The sequence below is a fragment of the Rattus norvegicus genome, chromosome 1, assembly GCF_021556685.1.
Source record: "Rattus norvegicus strain SHRSP/BbbUtx chromosome 1, alternate assembly SHRSP_T2T, whole genome shotgun sequence".
Taxonomy (NCBI): Eukaryota; Metazoa; Chordata; class Mammalia; order Rodentia; family Muridae; genus Rattus; species Rattus norvegicus.
Genome location: NC_141534.1, coordinates 131486065 through 131505480, shown reverse-complemented (window position 1 = coordinate 131505480; position 19416 = coordinate 131486065). Strand labels below are relative to the sequence as shown.

General features: G+C 41.1%; 1 protein-coding gene and 1 long non-coding RNA gene across 26 annotated transcripts in view; one reads left to right on the top strand and one right to left on the bottom strand.

Annotated features, from left to right (window-relative positions):
- The window catches only part of Tjp1 (tight junction protein 1), a 244817-nt gene that overhangs the window by 157827 nt on the left and 67574 nt on the right, over positions 1-19416 (top strand). For 6 of the 25 annotated variants that reach the window (NM_001437499.1, NM_001437497.1, NM_001437495.1 and 3 more), the window contains exon 1: positions 4926-5385. The exons of 9 other annotated variants lie outside the window; for them this stretch is intronic. In NM_001437499.1, the coding sequence (NP_001424428.1) occupies positions 5359-5385 (27 nt within the window). In that variant the 5' untranslated portion in view covers positions 4926-5358. Of the gene's footprint in view, positions 1-4925; positions 5386-5516; positions 5626-6132; positions 6206-19416 lie in introns of those variants that run through there. 10 more of the 25 variants (XM_087655280.1, XM_087655273.1, XM_087655272.1 and 7 more) reach the window with 5 other exon arrangements.
- LOC120099840 (uncharacterized) lies at positions 1990-5164 on the bottom strand. The gene is made up of 2 exons (XR_015646875.1): positions 4300-5164; positions 1990-2853 (listed from the first exon to the last, which is right to left on the bottom strand). It is a non-coding gene; the product is annotated as an uncharacterized LOC120099840 (long non-coding RNA).

Genomic DNA, 19416 nt, shown 5'->3' with positions numbered 1-19416 from the left:
TAGAGAGGGAACACACACACACACACACACACACACACACAGTCAAAGCAAGCAATCTGGAGACATACTTTCTATTTAGGTTTAAATGATAGTATTTATGGGCAACTGGAATGTGAGCACAGTGGATTTTAAAATTGTATATTACTTGTGAAATTAGGGAGGAGGGAAGATGCAGACGATTTGGGCATGCCTTAACACAGAGAAACGGCTGGTGGGCAGCTCTGGGGAGGCTTGCTACCAACTGAACAGTATCTGTGGGGAGAGCTGGAATAATCTCCACCTGTATCTGGATCTTGATGCAAAATGGAAATCAGATCCTGTTCCCAACAGAAGAGGAGGTGCCAGGAAAGCCCTTAATTACAGCAAAACCTCTCGGTGGTTGTTTTTTCCTTCAGTGGTTGACATCACGATTTGTCATACTTGCTAATCAGTGTCATTCTACAGAAAGAGAGGTTTAAAATGTAAAATATTAGCATACATTTTACCACTCACGTTGTGCAACACCACTTCCAAACATAAATCTCAGAGATTCTGGCTCCTGTGAAGAACTGACACAATTCAGACGGGTGGCTTGACCTGAGAGGATGCTTTGAGCTAGCCAGAAGTGACCAGCATATCCAGACTTAGGAAGGTTGGAAAGAGCCAATGGAGAGCCCAAACCCAGGAACAGAACCTATCTTGGCCTGGCAGGCTTGAAAGACGCACAGGCCTTCACAAGGACCAGGTCCTACCTCTGTGTGTGCTTGGCCTGCTGGCTTGCTGGGATCCCCTTCTCAGATAATTTAAAATGCCTGCAGAGTATAAGGTATAAGCAAAGTGAGTCTCCAGCCAACTGCTCCCACCAAGACGAAATATGGAGGCTGTTACCATCACTAGACTCCTTGGTTATTCAGTCTAGGCTGGCCAAGGGTTCACTTCCAACCAGAATGGACCCTCTTACCAGCTGCCCGTCAGACAGGAAGTGGCACTGCCTGCCTGGGGCTCTTGTGCTGGCAAATGTTCTTGTCAGCATACACAGTAGCTCCTGTCCTTTGCTTGGATCCTTGCCAGAGTAGGAAGCCGTTGGTAAAGGAACAACATAGACTTCCTGAGGTGTGTTAGCAGATAGCTCAGAGCCTCTCCTAGGAAGCGACTGGAGAGAGGAAGATGGGACAGCATTGGCCCAGAGTCCAGAGTGTTACTTCCTCTGTCTCCGAGACATTTATTTCCAAAATACAGATCCCAAAATGTGAACTAAGATTCAAGACCGTAAGCCCTGCCCACTCCCACCTCCAGCCAAGTACAGTGGTTCCTATGCACTGGGATCCTGTCCATGTGCACTGCAGTGAGCCTTTGAAGGTAGTCAGTGGGTTCTGATCAATGAGTATTTTGTTTCTCTGTTTTAAATGGAAGACAGCAGAGGAAGGTTGAATTTTAAGGTAGAAAGAATTCTGTGGTCCAAGAGAGGATAGAGTGATGGGGACACAGCTGAAGGAGAACAGGGCGGGCTGCACAGCTCTCGGCGGGGGAGGGTGAGAAGAAGAGGGGCTACTCTGGGAGGGAAGTTTCCATTCCTCAGCATCCTTTCCCAGCAGAAGAAGAGCTGCTGAGGCTGGGGAGAGGAGAACCATTTTTACATTCATGCTGTACTTTGAAGCCCTGTTTGTGGACTATTCAGGACAAGAGAAAAAGTGCCACTTGTTGTAGCCGGAGGGAGGGTATCTCTAAGGGAGGGGTGTTTTTGGTTTTAAGATGTAGTGTCAAATAGTCCAGGTTAGACATACTCTTTACCCTGAAGAGAATTTCAGAAAGACTTGATTTTAGTTTTCATATGAACTATTAAAAAAAGAAGATGAAGAAATGACAAAGGGAAGAAAGAGCAAGGGAGAGGAGCTGCGAGGGTAGATGTGACTCAAGCACTGTCTATGCTTTTATGGAACTGTAACAGTGAAATCTACTAATACATACAATTAATATTCGCTCATGGTAAAAATCAAGTCACATCGATCATTAACAGTATTTTTGAATCTTTATTATAGGGAAATATATATATATATTATAAATTTTTAGTAACCTCTAAATATACAATTTAGAGTGTTTATTTTAAAATAAGATACAAATAAGGGCTGGCAAGATGATTCAGCAGTTAAGAGCCATGCCTAATGACCTGGGACTTATTTGGTAAAAGGAAAGAGCTGACTCCCCCACTGCTTTATATACATTGAGGTGGGTATCTCCTCTCTCTGTAGCTCTGGCTGTCCTGTATCTCCCTATTCAGACCAGCTGGCCTGGGACTCACTGAAATCTGCCTGCCCTAGTCTCTGTCCTCTGCTAGAGTTAAAGGCATGCACCACCATGTCCAGATTGTTTAAGGACTCCAGAAACTTGACAAGTCAGAGAAAGTTTCTTCCCATTTTGCTCTGCTTTGGGCATGTAAAGCCCTGAAGCCGCCTGCAGAGTCCTTAGTGATGTGGATAGGTCAGAACGATCAGTGGCTGTACTCTACTGTTAATGGCGGTTTTTAGTATACTCTCTTCTGTTATGATGTCAAGACCACCTCCTGGGGCCCAACATTTCCTCTTCCCTTTTCAAGAATAAGCCCAGAGCACTTAGGAAAAGCAACATCACTATGCCTTGCTAGAGGTGGATTTTTTGTTTCATTTTTTACCTCGGAAACATAAGTATACATATGTAATGAGTAGACATGGCTCATTGAATCAAGGCCCTGTTACTTAGCAATTCTAAGATTTCTAAAGATTTTGTCCGCAGTTCCTTTCCTTCTGACCGCAGACACCAGAAATCCCACAGGAAGTTGTGCTTCTGAGTGTTGTGGTTTTCAGTTTCCTGTTCCTTTGCATTAGATCAGAAAGAAATCTGCACACAAAGGGAAATTTTGGGTTGAACTTTCTTGTAACTCTCAATGAGAGTCTCTAACTTATTTTCATTTCTCTCCTTTAAATTCAAATCCCTAAGAATTATAGCCACATCCATCTGCAATCATTAATGTCATTGTATAATTTGAGGACTTTTGATGTTCAATGGATAAACTCTTGTTAAAATTAAGGGTGTGTCTCTGAGATTATGTTGTATTCTCTCCATATTGAAGCACCTTCCCATAAATTGCAGAGAAGCACCTCCCCCCCCCCCCCCAGGCAGATATACTTTTGCAATGGAGATAGATTCTTCCAAAAGTGTTTTCCTTTAAAATGATTTTTAATTTATTTTTGTTAGGCTATAAATTAATAGGTTTCGTTATGGCACCTGCACCTTCATTTCTATAAATGATGGGACCTTTCCCTTGCTATTTGGAGAAGATATACAAATGTAGTTTGGTTTAGACATTAAGAATATCTATTCAATTCACCTGGTGTAGCATACAGTTCAATTTAGATAATTTATTTCGGTTACTCAAAATACCACTGGAAAATTTAAGAATGGTTACATTATTTAGAAAATTTTAATTGACACACTTTTTAAAGCAAAGTCTTCTGAAAGTGAAATGTTTTTCCTTGAATTCATTTTTTTTTAAGCCATGGCAAAGATAAGACCAATCAGGTATATTAGATGTAGACAAGTTGCAGTGATCTAATATTTAGCTTATGTAATGGAAGACTCGATAAACTGATTGACCGATGAGAAAAGGGAAGGGGTAGGTGCATCAAACACCTTCCCTGCCTTTAGGCAGGTCTGCAGAGTGCATCCCTTATTAACTGGTAATGCATTGGTGTGAAAGTCCATCAGGAGCCACTTTCTCAACCAAAGGACACCTAAGTCTTTTCTAATGCTGTTTTCTCATAGTATCAATCGAATAACCCCTTTTTAAGAGAACACAGGATACTTTGCCTGTGAAAAAATCACAGGCATCACAACTAAAACAAAACAAAAAACTTTAACTCTTCTCCTGCATGCCAAGAAATAGGGTTTGGTTTGCACAATGCTCTTTTCTGGTTCAGTTAGCTTAGAGTTGCAAAATACTTGACTTTGAAACCTTAATTGATGTTTACGTTTCATATATGGATATCTCCAAGTTAGAATTAAATTTAATTTGGTCGCGTAGTTGAATTCTCAAGAGAAAACAATTGTCTAAAACCCGATGCTTAATGTTGCCCTCTTCCTTGTGTAGCAACTGTACCAGGTACTTTAAGGATGCTATTTAATGTTACTAAATTTTCTAATATCTGTGTGGAGCTTTGCAGTATGCAGGAGGGATATTAATGAAGCTCGAAATAGTTTCCTACCAACACTTTTTTGTTCAGCAAGGCAGTTGGCCTAAGTTTGCACAGTGGCCTATTGAACTTGTTGAATTCCGCATGTACTTACATCCTTTTCTGGTTTAGAAAGGCAGGCAGCCGGATCTGTCTCTTCAGGGGCAAAGAATTTCAGCAATCTTGATAGCCTAAAATATTCTATTGAGATCCCTGTCTAGCAAGAAGGGAGAAGGGGGCTTGGGATTATCTCTGGGTGCTGGTCCCCCTCAGTGTCCAGATCTGTACCTGGTTTATTCAAGGCAGTCGGTTTGTTCTGGGCCTTCTAGAACGCTTCTGTTGTGCTTTAAACAAAAACACATCCAATGGGATAACAATGCCCAGACACATGGTGACAGTTGTGACCATTGTTACTTGCGAGGTTAAAGAAACCACAGTCGGGTATTGGCCAGACCGACCTTTCTTGCCACATTCCTGCCTGGGGCTGATCTGGGGTGGCTGGCTGAAGAGGGAGTAGAAAAGTCTCTGTAAGGAGTCGAAAAGCTTTGGTACACAGAGTCTGGGGTTCTCGGGGGCGAATTCTGCCGGATCTTTGATAAAAACAAACAGGATGGATCGCGCGGCAGCGGAAACCGCCTAGCAAGTTACTTGGGTAGCTGAGCTTTTCCTTCCGCGCGGGGGTCGGACCTGGACTGGCCCCGCCCCTCGCGGAGGCCCCGCCCCCGCCGGCTGGGCATGCTCAGTGGCCGGGTCCGGCAGGTTTTGCGTGGCCGCCTGAGTTGCCCGCGACGGCTCTGCCCGCCGACGGCACGTCTCTCGGCGGTCGCGCGTTCCGGGGAAGTTACGTGCGGGAGCAGGGTTTTGAGGAGACGCCCGAAGGCGGAGGGGACAGCCGGAGGCCCCGGTACTGCGGAGCGGCGAGCGGGCCGAGGGCGGCGGAGGCCGAGCCGGCGGCCGGGTGTGCCCCGCGGAGAAGCCCGGGCGGGGCGGACGCTTCCCGGACTTTTGTCCCACTTGAATCCCCTCCCCGTGGGCCGGGCCTTTCCGGCCTCCCCCGCCCCTGCCCCGCTTGTCCCCGGGAGATGTTTATGCGGACGGTGGCGTGAGGAGCGGGCGGGCCGGCGGCGCGGAGTTTCGGGTCCGAGGAGCTTCGCGCGGCGCGGAGAGAGACAAGATGTCCGCCAGGGCCGCGGCCGCTAAGGTGAGAACCTCACGGCCAGCGGGGCGGCGGGCTGGGCGGCGGGGGGCGGCATGGGAACCTCGCCCCGCCCTCCCCGCGGGCGGCAGCCGGGGGCGACCGTGGCGGGGCGCGGAGGGAAGGCAGGAGGGCGGGCTGGGGGTGCGCCTGCCGCCCGGGCAGGTGCACGGCTGCCGGTGCCTGGCTCCGGCTCGCGCTGGGAGGCGACATGCAACAGGTCCCGCGCCTGAAAAGTCGCCCCGGGTGAGGATTCTTAGGTCCGGAGAGGCTGTCTGCAGAGACCTGGGGGTGTCACCTGCAGCGGGAGGGTGGGTAGCCGGGGCTATCTCTGGAGGAGTGGTTGGTACCCGGCGAAACCCTATAGTTTCGATCTGATGTCACCCGCTGCGGTATGCGCAATGGCAGCGATAAAGCTTGGAGACAGCAAAACACTCAGCTGTAGAGTAGCTAGGGTTTATATTGAGGTTTATTATTTATGTGAGGCCACAGAAGGAGGAAAGTTTTTAGCACTTTAATTTCAACTTTCAAAAGTAGCACAGATGATCAGTAAGATGGGTACAAACCAAAAGAGCCCGGTGAATTCTGCACAAAACAACTTCCCTGTCCATTTTCCCGTGTGTTTTGAAGTGTGCTTCTTGACAATGTGTTGTTGTTGTTATTATTATTATTATTATGCTAAAATTCTTAAAAGATGAATTAGAATCCTCTTTTTGTACATTTTAATTAAAAAAAATCCTCTTTCAATGACAGGAATACAATGTGATGAGTGAGAAAAAGCTCCCTTGGAAAAAAAATCAGTCCGTTACTCAAACAGCTTAAACAGGTGGTGATTTTATGTCGTTTTCTATTTGGAATACTTAATCATAACCTTCGAATTCTTGACAGGACTTTTTTTTTTTTTTTTAAGCAGATAGTTACCGGCTAGGTTTAGTTTAGATTGTTTTAAGGAATAGAATGTTTTCCTGTAGGAATAATTTAGTTTGTATCTTTTTTGAGCATACATTGATGTAAGATCTAAAAGAAAGACTGAGTCCAAAACAGAATCAATGTAACATTTGTTACTTATAAAATATAAAACATTATTTACCTTTCCTGGGAAGAAAGGCTTTGTTGCCATATTACACAGAATGTCACTTTGTTTCAAAGTGTGAGCTCTGGTACTTGTTATTCAAGACAACACACTTGGAAAGTGTTATTACAAGAGAAGTGTTTCCAATAGCTTTCTGTGGCAAGGTGATTGAGAAGGTGTGCTTTTACACATAAATTATGATATTGAGATCTTATGGCATGTAGAAACACCTCTGTGGTTAAATATTTGCGTGCTTAATTGGGAATTGAAGGATTATTTTCTTGGATACAATCTTAAATAAAGCTAGGCCCACTCTAAATGAGCTGGTAAATGCAGTGCTATACACCAGGTGCTTCCTTCCCTAAGTCACATTTATTGTTCTCAGGGAACCCAAAATGCTTAAGAGCCGAACTCTATGATTGTTTTACATAGGGTGCTTTTGTTTCTCCTACCCATTATAAAACACAGACACTAATTTTTCAGCCTGCTCATCTGTTTTGGCACTACGGATGTAGAACTTGTGTATAAGCCAGTGCTTTCCATCCTCCAGTTTTGTAAGGTCGAGTAGTTTTCAGCATGCCGCTATAATTGTCGATTGCTGCCTTTTGGATGGAGATGTTTGGCTTGTTTCCATGATATTGTTATTGCAATGAGTATAATTTATATAATTGTATTTACAGTTTTGTATCTGTACACCTGCTACAGTATGTCAGATTATTAAAAGTCAAACTGCTATGCCAAAAGTGCATTTGAAATTCTGGTAATACACAAAATCTTCCTCCAAAGTCTATACCTAAGAGTAAACACAGCAAATATTGGTGAGTTGGCTTGAATGTTGATGAAGGACAAGAATCCAAGTCAGTGCCATAAAACTGATGGCTGATGAGAGTCAGAATTTACCCCTGGTCCCGAATTGATGATTCCGTGCAGTGACTTCTGAGTAGAATTCCAGTGTAGTATTATAGAAAGCATGACAGCTTGATTGTTTATCTTACCACATACATGAGGGAAGGAGAAAGTCCTTTCAGAAAATCCAATTTATTATAAATTCAGAGTAGTTTAAAATAGAGACTAGAAAGAGTCACATAGCCAGAAATGTTAATGATTGTGATCAACATTTAATATGAGCTAAGATTAATCTGTGGGGGTAATTCACTTGATTCTCACAGTAACGCTTTGAAGTGAAAGCAGAAAGCTTGTGTTAGGCACATTTAGGCCAGCAGAAGGGAAAACTATGAGTATATGACAAACTAAGTATAGATTATTGGGAAAGAGCCCCTTATTCAGTAATTAAAACTACAAACACTGATATCCTTTTTAAAATGTTTCTCTTCTGGTTCATATGAAATAACAATAATCCTGATGACTCTTGGAGTTATTTCTTGTGGGTGTCTGATGGGGGTGCGTGCTATGTGGGAACTGTGACAGTCAGATGACAATTTTGTGGCTTTGGTCAGGCTTACGTCCATGAGTCACAAGCGCCTTTACTAACTAACCATCTTTCCTTCCCTGCCCTCATGAAGGTTTAAGCATTTGTAAAAATAATGGACAAAACACAAGGATAAAGTGCAGGGAGGCACACGCCATATAGGCCAGTGATTGAAAAGGAATTCTCTGTTGCTGATATTGAGTAAATAAAGGAAAAGGCCTTAGGTGTATGGTGTGCATCTGAATTTGCAATGAGGTTTGTTTACTAGTGTACTTGTTAACAGTTACTGGAAAGTTGAAAACAGAAGTTTGGGGATGGTTCCTGACTTACCACGTAATTGCTTAATTATGTAAGGAAATGGTATTAATAATTACTAGGAATATTTTCAATGACTGAACCACAAAAAGTGCTCAAGGACATTGCCATGGTTTCTAGATTTTCAAGTTTTATCAGGAGGAAACAGTACAAATTTCGATTTTGTTCTTGGCTATTTTCTGGTTTTGTTGTGTAGCGAAATGTTTGTGTCTGAGAAACAGTTTTGTTTTTCCTAGTGGCCATGTCTGAAATGATAATGTAGATGGACATAAAAATGATTTACACTTTTCTGTTTTAAACCCTTGCTGTTTATTGTAAGGATTCTCAGGAATCTATTAAGTGAGTCATAGTGGGTTGTTTTCCCATCAGCTGAACATTTTTGAAACTATAGAAGTTAACTAAGCTAATGAACAAAACTAATTATTACATCAGTCTTTATAGATAGGGGTTATTTGCTGAGTAAGTATTAAACAAGTTTTAATTTGGTAGTTAACTGATAAATATTTGCTTTGTGTGCTTCAAGGGTAAAGTAAAATCTCACTTGAGGCTTAAAATTTTCACTTCATTGTGTCTGCCACCATTTATGATATTTGCTCTAGGGATGCTTCCCCACCTGCTTTGCTTACTTTGTACAGTAGTTTCCACCCGAAAGTATTTTAGGCACAGGCTTTTAAGTATCTTGGTGTGTTGAGCATTTTAGTTGCCATTCATTAAAGCTTTAAAGATTTATTTATTTATTATATATAAGTACACTGTAGCTGTCTTCAGATACACCAGAAGAGGGCATCAGATCTCTTAACAGATGGTTGTGAGCCACCATGTGGTTGCTGGGAATTGAACTCATGACCTCTGGAAGAGCGGTCGGGCGCTCTTAACCGCTGAGCCATCTCTCCAGCCCTCATTAAAGCTTTAATTCATGTAAATTGACTGGTAGTCCTCATTATATGATGTAGCTTTTAAATTTACCGTAAGATATCCTCAAAACTTATTGATAGAATGCCGTTTCCTTCATAGATGTTTTCATGGTTGGGTAAACTTTTATTTCAGATTTGAGGAAGACTTAATGCTTCCTCTTACTTGCTGTGGCAACAGTGTCAGCCTTATTCACCAGTAGTTAAGGAACTTGAAGCAATCTGTGGCTTTAGAGCTATGATGGGTATTTATCTATGGTTTCTTGTTTGGTTTGAGGGGGAAATTACAGTTAGTTGCCTTTTTTTTAAATCCTAGAAGCGGTGTTCTGCCTCTGATTTACCTGCTGTTTAATCCTTTTCTATTTAGAGACCTAGTGTACGTTCAGCATAGTTGTTACGAATAAATCAGAATAAATAAAAACAGGCTGGAGAGATGGCTCAACTGCTTTTCCAGAGGTCCTGAGTTCAATTCCCAGTAACCACATGGTGGCTCACAACCATCTGTAATGGGATCTGATGCCCTCTTCTGGTGTGTCTGAAGACAGTAACAGGGTACTCACATACATGTAATAAATAAATCTTAAAAAAAAAATAAAAAAGATCATAGTGCTGTTTGAGAAATGTTTTTAAGGAAAAATAACTTTTAAAATCTTTTTTTGGGAGATATCTTTTAAAATAATAGACTTGATGAAATTGTTGGAAATGCCATTTTCTTTCTTGATCTAGCTGTGATGTGTTAATAATTTAGTCTCCTGAAAGACAGAAGCCCAGCTTTAAGTTCCCGTGGTGTGCATCCTCCTGTGTCTAGCTGTAGACCATCCCAGACCTCCAGAGCATGCCTCCACACTCACTGCCAAGTCCCCACTGAGCAGCCCAGTACTGGTGACAAGCATTGGGCAGGAGGTGTGGGAGGAGCAGCCCTGCTAACTAACTTGTTAGCCAGAATTTGTATCAAATGTCAATAAAAATTAAAAGACAACTTTTATTTAGAATGATTTTCATGAAATGTTTGATTAGCATGTTTTTTTCAACTCTGAACTTTGAAAGGCAATATCCAAACAAACAAAAAACAAACAACAGTCACCTTGTAAGCTTGGCACTATTTAATCTGGTGGGAAGAGATAGAGATAGAATAGTTTATCAAGGTTCACACTTAGTCCAACTTGCTGTTTTTGAATAGCATTTTCATTTTAAGCCAGCAATAAAAATAGGCCTTTTGCTATCCTTGACCTAGAGCATTGCTTAATTTATTTATTGCAGAGAAGAGTGGCTTCAGGTTGCTCCTTTATGGGCCAGCCAGGGGCTTTATTTCCATTTCTTCTTAAGCAGATAAATTCTTAATAATGACTGAGAAGAGAAGCTTGGTAGGTATGAAGGGAATGAGTCAGGAGTTTCGCTTTATAACTTGAAGATGGATTGGATTTATAACTTGAAGAATAATTGGATTTCGAGTGATTGGCTGTGCAGTTCAAGATAAAGCCAACAGTGCCACAGTTTGTACGTAAAACACACCACTGGTGTGGTATAAATAGGGCTTGAGTTGTTGTATTTGTAATGTATTATACTAAGTCTTAACTGTGGGGTACAGGGGAAGAACGTTTTATTACATTTTGTCACATGTGCATTTTTAGTTCTCTGTCAGAACAAGGTGTCAGAACAAGAACTTGGCTGACGGAATACTAGGAGGTAAATTGACACACAGAAAAGTCAAAGTAGAGGTAATATTTTCTATGGGTAGCAAATTTGTTTCAATTTGCTAAAAACCTTTTATTTTTTAAAAATAGAGTAAATTGCTAAGTTAAAAGTTTTCATTTTTGGCAGGGAGGCAGAGGCATACAGGTCTTTGTAAGTTTGAGGCCAACCTGGTCTACAGAGTCAGTTCAGGACAGCCAGGACTACAGAGAGATGATGTCTCAGAAGTAAAAAAAACATTCATTTTCTTGGTTATTTTAGGAGTTTTTACTGTTTTGATATTGGTGCTACTGTTAAAAAAAGTTTTTGTTTTGAGTACTGTTTTTGAGATGCAGTCTCATAAAACCAAGCATGGTCTCAGACTGTGTAGCTGAGGTTAGCCTTGAATTCAGTTCTTCCTTTGTCTCCCCTCCCCACTGCTGAGTACTGCTATTATTAGTTTAAGCTACTGTCATCATCTTTTAAAACAATTTCAGATGACTGAATATATGTTAAATTTGTAAGTAAATCTTCTAGTTCTAGAATTTAGAAGGATACCAAGAATGAGTAATTAATGGGAACACTGAGTACATTTTGTTTTAGCTCTATGTTCTTTAGAAGTTTATAGTTTGTAATATACAGCTGCTCTATAGTATAATGATGAGTTTTAAAACTTGTAATTCATTAGGTAGAAACCGAAGAGTTTTGGGCTGGGTATATCTCTTAGCTGGTACAGAGCTTGCTTGTCCAGCATGCACAAGGGCCAGTGCTCAGTCCCTAGCACTGCATAAAGTGCATGCCTGTAATTCTAGTCTGGGGAAGTGGAGGCCTGAGAATCAGTAGCTCAAGGTTATGCTCATCTGTGTTCCTTACTAGCGAAGGAGTTCCAGACTATCTTGCCTGTAACTTCAGCAGTCAGGAGCCCAGATAGGTAAATCCTGAGACCTCCCTGGCCATCCAGCCTTGCCTAAACAGCCAGTTTTTGTCTCAGTAGAGACACCATCTCAAGGCAGTAAGGTAGAGAATGATAGAGGAAGATAACCGATGTCATCATTGGCCTCTACATACTTAGCGCACCAGAGTGCTCAAGTCCATGCACCACATACAGATAGAAGCTCAGAATCAGTGTGTGCACAGCTACACAGTGACGCTGAGAAGGAAAGCGACACCAGGGTAGGAGTGGAGGTGCATTCCTGCAGTCTGCTTCCTTGGCAGATTGATAGAGCAAGAGCACCAACAGTGTTTAACCACAGCAGCCACAGATAAAGTTTTAGACATGTTGGTAGGATGCAGAAGTAAGTGATAAGATTATAAAGAAAAATACCACAGAAGGCAAGAGAAACATGGTCTTTGGGATGCAATTACAGTTACATTCTCAGTAAATAAATAAATCCACAAGGACTGGAGAGATTGCTCAGTGGCTAAGGACACTTTTTGCTTCTGTAGTGGCCCAAATTTGATTTGTAGCACCGACTTGGTGGCCACAGTCATCTACAACACCAGTGCCAGAGGATTTGATGCCCTCTTCTGACCTCTGTGGGTACCAAGCATGCTTGCGGTATGTGCACACATAGGCAAGACACTCACACATAAAATAAGATGAATAAATTAAAAACAAAATGAAACAAACCCTAAAACAATAACAATAAATAAATATGGATTTTTTTGGGGGGGGTTGTAGGGTTAAGGAGTTGCTAAATTACATCTAACACGGTTTCTAGATTTTTTCTTTGTTAATTTTTTAAAGCATTGAGTCTGGATAAATCTGTGGAAATGTTTTGTGCAAATTTGATATCTCAGAAATAAGGTAGAGTTTGCTCACGTGCACTTCTGTGGCTGTATTGACATGGAAGACAAGCTCTGTGTTTCCTGTTACTATTTACGGTTAGGGAGGGTCTAACATGCTGTAAAATCCAACAGTCTGGATTTTAAAACTTTTTATTCAGCGGACCCTTGTTGTACATCTATTACTACTAGGCACTGTGGTGAAGTGTTGGAGCCCAAGCAGTAAGTGTGTCTGTCCCTGTCTCTGTCCCGGTGAGTGTTGTGACAGTGATTGTGACAGCAGCTAAGACTCTGAGTGTGATAAGTGCTGTCCTGCATGTGCCATTGCCACAGCCACAGTCTCCTACCCCAAAAGACCGTGTTTGTCTCGCCTTCTGTGGTACTTTATAATTTTATTATTTTCTTTTGTATCCTACCACAGATCTCTAAAACTTTACATTTAGCTGCTTTGGCAAAATACAGTGATCCTCCTGTATCAGCTCCCAAGTGCTTGGATTGCAGGCAGGTCCCTCCACTCCTAACCTGGAGTAGCCCTTTTTCTTCTCCGCATGCAACAAGGTGTCACTGTACAGTCCAGGCAGACCTCAAACTTTTTTTTTAAGATTTATTTATTTATTTTATGTTTATGAGTACACTGTAGCTGTCTTCAGACACACCAGAAGAAGACATCAGATTCCATTACAGATGGTTGTGAGCCTCCATGCAGTTGCTGGGAACTGAACTCAGGACCTCTGGAAGAGCAGTCAGTGCTCGTAACTGCTGAGCCATCTCTCCAGCCAGTGCCATTTGATCTTTACAGTTCTGTTAGGTACTACTATTCTCTTTTACAGGTGAAGGACTCAGGGTTCATTCATTTGCTGTGGCCATATCTGATTATGAATCAAGTATGTGTACATTTTAATGTTCTTATATTCTAAATGAGCATCAGACAAACATGCTAATAGATTGGGTGAGTAGACTGGACAAGTCACATGAGTCATGAAAACTGGAAGCATGGTATTTGTTGGAAGAAGCTGCAGTGAAGGAAACAGCTACTGTAGACCCAGCTGGTTCTTTTCCTGGGGTTAGGAAAGCCAGATCTTCCAGTTTTTCAAAACTGGTTTTAATTGTGTTTATTGACACATACCTTGGCTTAAAACTAGAAAGCTCAATTAATTTTGCCTACCTTCTTACTGTAAAACTTAGTATTAATGTGTAAAAGTGCATAAAGAAAATGTATATAAAGTGAATACCTGTGTAAACACTGCATACCTGCTGTTACCAGGCCAGATTCTGTACAGATATAAAGGCTTAAAAAAAGACGTAGTCATTGAGTAGTTGTAAGGATCTTTTAGTTTCTGAGTTTAGGGTCTAGGTTTTGAATTTTTGGGGATCTGTCTACCATTAGCTGCTGTGTCACCTATTTAAAAGGGAGCAGGACTAGAAATGCAAGCAGTACCCAGCTTTGGTACTCGTACATGAACAGGCAAGCATGTAGTGAATCACGTTGACACATATCTCTTTAAAACATTTTAATATTGGGGAAGGTATATACAGATTTTGCTTGAGCTTATTCTATACAAAGTTCAGTCTGTAGATAGATTCAACAGCAGATTACTTAATTTCAGAGACAGTGCTTGGGCTCTTCAGATCCTTAAGAAAACTATCTTACGTTAGCATTAAATGTTTCACATTATAAATCCAGGGGTATAGATTCAGTTTGGATATCCACTTAGTGGTCAGTGTTTGATTAGCAGTCTTTGAGGTTTTAACCAGTTGAGCGCCTCTGATCTTTTCATGTATCCTACCTGTTCCTTCTACCACTTACTCTCTCCTCTCTTCACCAGTGTAGCATACGTTTGTACAAATTCTTTTTTTTTTTTTTTTTTTGGAGCTGGGGATCGAACCCAGGGCCTTGCGCTTCCTAGGCAAGCGCTCTACCACTGAGCTAAATCCCCAACCCCTGTACAAATTCTTTTTGGAGTACTATAGTAGCCTTCTAAAGAATATCTTAGCCCCTGTTTTTCTGAAACAAATAATCTTTTTATTCTTCAACAATCCCATATGTATAGAATGTATCTTGATCAGAGTCAGCTCAATCTCCCTGCCTTCTGCCCCTCTCCCCCATGCATTATGTCTAATTAGTGCTGCCTAAATGCACATAGGTTTGGGGGGCATTTGACAGGGTGTCTCAAGGAAATAACTTACCATCCTTCAGCAACCAATAGCACCTCAGCTAGAAATAGAGCTTCATGAGCCCCTCTCCAGCCATGCTTGGTCCTGTGTAAATCATCAGAGCTGCTGTGAGTTTAAGAACCCAGAGACAGCATTTCCGAGTGTGCCTCCTTTGGCTCTTAAATTCCTCCTGCCTTTTATTCCATAGTTCTCTGAATCTTTTTTTTTTTTTTTTTTTTTGGTTCTTTTTTTTCGGAGCTGGGGACCGAACCCAGGGCCTTGCGCTTCCTAGGTAAGCGCTCTACCACTGAGCTAAATCCCCAGCCCCTAGTTCTCTGAATCTTAAAAGTAATTTATCAGAATCTTAGTGTTATGATTAGTTCTTCCACTTCTTCCAAAACATACACAAACATTCACTCATTCTAAAAATTTCTGTATTGGCTTTAGATTGTAGAAGATCAGAATTGGTAATAGTAAACTGTTACTGGGATATTTGACTGTTGTCTACTTGAATGATCTCATCTTTTTTATATTTTTCCCTCTGTTGGCAAACTTTGCTTTGCTTTTCTCATTTATTAAAGCGTGCATGCATGCGAGACCAGAAGAGGGTATTAGATCTCCTAGAGCTGAAGTTACAGGCGGTTGTGAGCTACTCGATATGGGTGTTGGGAGTCAAACTCCAATCCTTTGAAAGAGCTGTAAGCATGTTTAGTTAACCTTCGAGGTGTCTCCTCCAGTCCTTCTTCAGTTCTGCCATGCCCTTCTCCCCAGCTTTCTCTTTGTGCCTCTCAGGGCACTGGTTTTCTTTCCAGGTAGTACTTATTTAAGCCCATGATTGTGTTATCAGGCTGTGAAATGTTTGGATCATCTGTGTCTCCCAGGAAGAGAAGCATGGCCATACTGATTGTGACTGGCTATTGCAGGGCTTAATATAATATCATATCATAGCGCTTAATAAATTCAGATCTTTTGACTGAGTTGAGACACTTCCTGCTAGGGATGGGGCTTTTGATTAGGGTGTTTCCTTTACCTGGGATGTTTTCCACATCCATCCATCCCTCATCTGGCATTGGTTTCCTTTTTCCTCAAGAGGTTGTACTTGATCAGAACTCAGCAGGGTTAAGATCCCTATGCTATGTATCATTCCACCACTTGAAGCTGGCTGTTTGATAAAGAGTTAATTTATTCTTTATTGTTATATTGTATTAGATAATCTTTTAAAGTGCTCCTGTAAGATACTTGATTATCTCTAAGACTTCCTATACTTTTTGTGTTCCTAAAAGAAGGCAGCTGCTGAAGTAATTGGGGCAGGAACATTTTCTTAGTGCTTAGATCATGGTAGCAGCACTCCAAGTTTGCGTTTTCTCATATTAATTATTTCAAGTTGTCTTTTTTTTAATTTTATGTATATGAGAACACTGTAGCTGTCTTCAGACACTACAGAGGAGGGCATCAGGTCCCATTACAGATGGTTGTGAGCCACCGTGTGGTTGCTGGGAATTGAACTCAGGACCTCTGGAAGAGCAGTCAGTGCTCTTAACCACTGAGCCATCTCTCTAGCCCTCAAGTTGTCTTTTTTTTTTTTTTTTTAAGTGGTAAACATTTCAAATAGAAATTATGATGAATCTTCTATGTTATTCTCATTTTAGTACAGATACCACTTTATGAGTCTAATACCACATAACATTTCTTTGTAAGATCTTTCCTTCCCTCATTCCTCCCTTTTTCATCCTCCAACATGGTCTCATGTAGTCCAGGCTGCTCTTAAACTCTCCATGTACCTTGAACTCTTGTTCTTCATGCCTTCCCTGAAATCAGAGGCCTAGATTACCAGACTTGGCTTTAAAGTCGTATCAGATTCTAAGATTTTTGTAGGGGTCGGGGATTTAGCTCAGAAGGCCCTGGGTTCGGTCCTCAGCTCTGGAAAAAAAAAAGATTTTTGTAATTTCTTCTTCTTTTACCCTTTCTCTCCCCCTCTTCTCCTCCTCCTCCTCCTCCCTCTTTCTTTCTGAATGTTTGCCTAGATTTCTTAATTCACTAGGTGTCCCCAGATGATGGTGTTTAAATGTTTTGTGTGTGTGATATATTAGCTGGGATAGCTAAACTGTTTGGTTATCCACTGTTACTGTTTGTAAGAAAGACAGAATAAGTACTTAGTAACAGAAAAAAAAGTACCTGTTTTTCAAAGTACTATAATGAAGTGTTCCAATGGTTTTTAAAGACAGATGAACAATTTATATTTGATTTACTTTTACCAATTCCATTACAGCCTTTATCATCAAATTTTGTTATTTTGAAGTTCTTTTCTAAAATTTGGCATACTCCCCCCCATTAATTTATTTATTAATTTTACATCCCCATTGCTGATCCATTCCTGGTCCCCCCTCACACAGACCCTTCCCCCATCTCCTCCTCTGAGAGCATGGTCCACCCTACCCTCCCATATTCCCCCCATCCTGGAACATCAAATATCTGCAGGATAAGGTGCATCCTCTCCCATAGAGGCCAGATGAAGCAGTCCAGTTAGGGGAGCAGATTGCACAGAGAGACAGCAGCTTTAGGGACACCCCCTGCTCCAGTTGTTGGACTCACATGAAATGTTTTGAAGTATTTTTTAACAGTACATTAAATAGATCATATGTATGTAAGTTAATTTTCAAATTGAATCTTAACCAGTATCTAGGAGTTTCTTCCAACTTCTGTGTCCATGTATAAGGGTGACTCTGTCTTGACATTTAACAGGGTAAAGTAGTTTCATCTGCTTAATTTAAAACTCTTGTTATTTTGTGGGTTATAAGGTTTATATATGTTTGTTCACTTTGACAAATACAAAACTTTAAATATATGGTTCTAAAGCCAGCCCTTTTCCTACCAACATATAAATGATTTCTTTTTACAAAATTGACATTTTATTTTTCTACATAATTTTCTTTAAGCTCTGAAATACTATATTCATAGAGATGGGTATTTCCCCTGCAAGTGTCAGTGTCCTCACACATGTGTAACATTTGTGCTCACTTACTACATGGTTTCTATTCTGTACTCAGTGCATGCTTATTAATAACTACTTGAATTCTTACATTTAATGAGGTGGGTTTTTTGTTGTTTGTTTTTTTTCTTCTTGTATTTGTGAGTTGTTGAGTCCCTGGCTGCTGCGGGAGTCTCTTGAGACCCTCATAACATTGAACTTCAGGTTGACCTTCTTGTACTACCTCTTGGCATTTCTGGAGAACTGAAGTGGTACCCTTAGATAATTGCCACTGTATGCCATCTGTTATCTTTGAACACACATTGTATTTCCCATCTTTGTGCTTTACTTCTAGGACAGTGGTTAGAGTTTGACATGGTGTATTTGAAAATTCACAGATCAGGGTCCATCCCTGTATTCTTAGTTCCTCACTCAGCCTCACACCAAGAAGTAGTGTTGTGTTCCTCTTTAGATAGAATAAAAGCCAACAACAACAAAAATAAAACACAAAAAACTCCAAAAAAACAACATAAAAACAGTAAAACGATAAAAACCAACAACAACAAAACTAAACCTTAGCACTCTAGGGAAACTGGGAACAGACGATGTCAGGACCAGAGTTGCTCCCAGAAATAGCAGGAGGACTTGATTTTCCTAATGGAGGCTGGGAGCCATGTAGAACAGTTCAGGGTGCTTTAACGGTAATTTTCTAGGCATACATTGATTACTTAAGGATCTAGCATTTCTAAAACTCAGGAATGTTGTTCTTTTGTGATGTTAGATAAAAAAGAATATCAGTCTCGGATTAGGAGATGTTCTTGTATTTTGGTGTACTCTGGACAGTAAATGTTTTGTATTAGCTCTGTTGGTTTTCATGCATTTTCACTGGCAACTGTTCAGGTGCACTTGGTCCTTCCTTCCCTAGAGTAGTTGTAGCCTGTAGAGTCTTCCTAGTCCTTTATAACTAGATCTTGGTTTCAGTTCTTGAGTCTTGTTGATTGATTGCTCTTAGATACAGATCTACACTATCTAGGTCTCAGTCTTGATCTTCAAACATGTAAATCCTCAGTTCCACAGTTTAAGCAAGCATGTCTGAGACCACATTTGTAACTGTAGCCTGCCCTTTCAGAGCTGCCTTGTGTTTTGTTATATTTTGTTTTGACTTTTTAAGACAGAGTTTCTTTGTATAGCCTTGACTGTCCTGGAACTCACTCTGTAGACCAGGCTATCCTTGAACTCAAGAGATATAGCTGCCTGCCTCTGTTTCCCCAGTGTTAATGTTAAAGGCATGCATCACCACTACCCTGCCCAGAGTTCCCTCCTTCTCATGCTAACTTTCCTTTAGCTGATCTTTCTGCCTTAAATTTGCCTTCCATTTACAGTCTCGAGAATGAATTCTGATTGCACTGTTTTAGTTTAAAGTTCTCAACAGCACATCACAACACATGTCATGTACTACTCAGACATAGGAAAATGAGCTTTCTTGTCAGTTCAGCTCTCCGGTCTTTCTCCCATTTGGTTTGTAATTGGTCTAAAGGATGATGAAACTGCCTAGAATTAGGATCTAGAGTTGGCAGGAAGCCCTTCAGATTTGGTGATCTGAGTAGTGTGTTTGCCAGCTGGAGCTTAGAACAAAGAAACCAAACAAACTCTTGGCAGATTCTGAAATACAGCTTTTTGCTTCTTTAGAAATTATGATTCTAGTCAGTTGATGCAGACTTAGAAGTGTGTG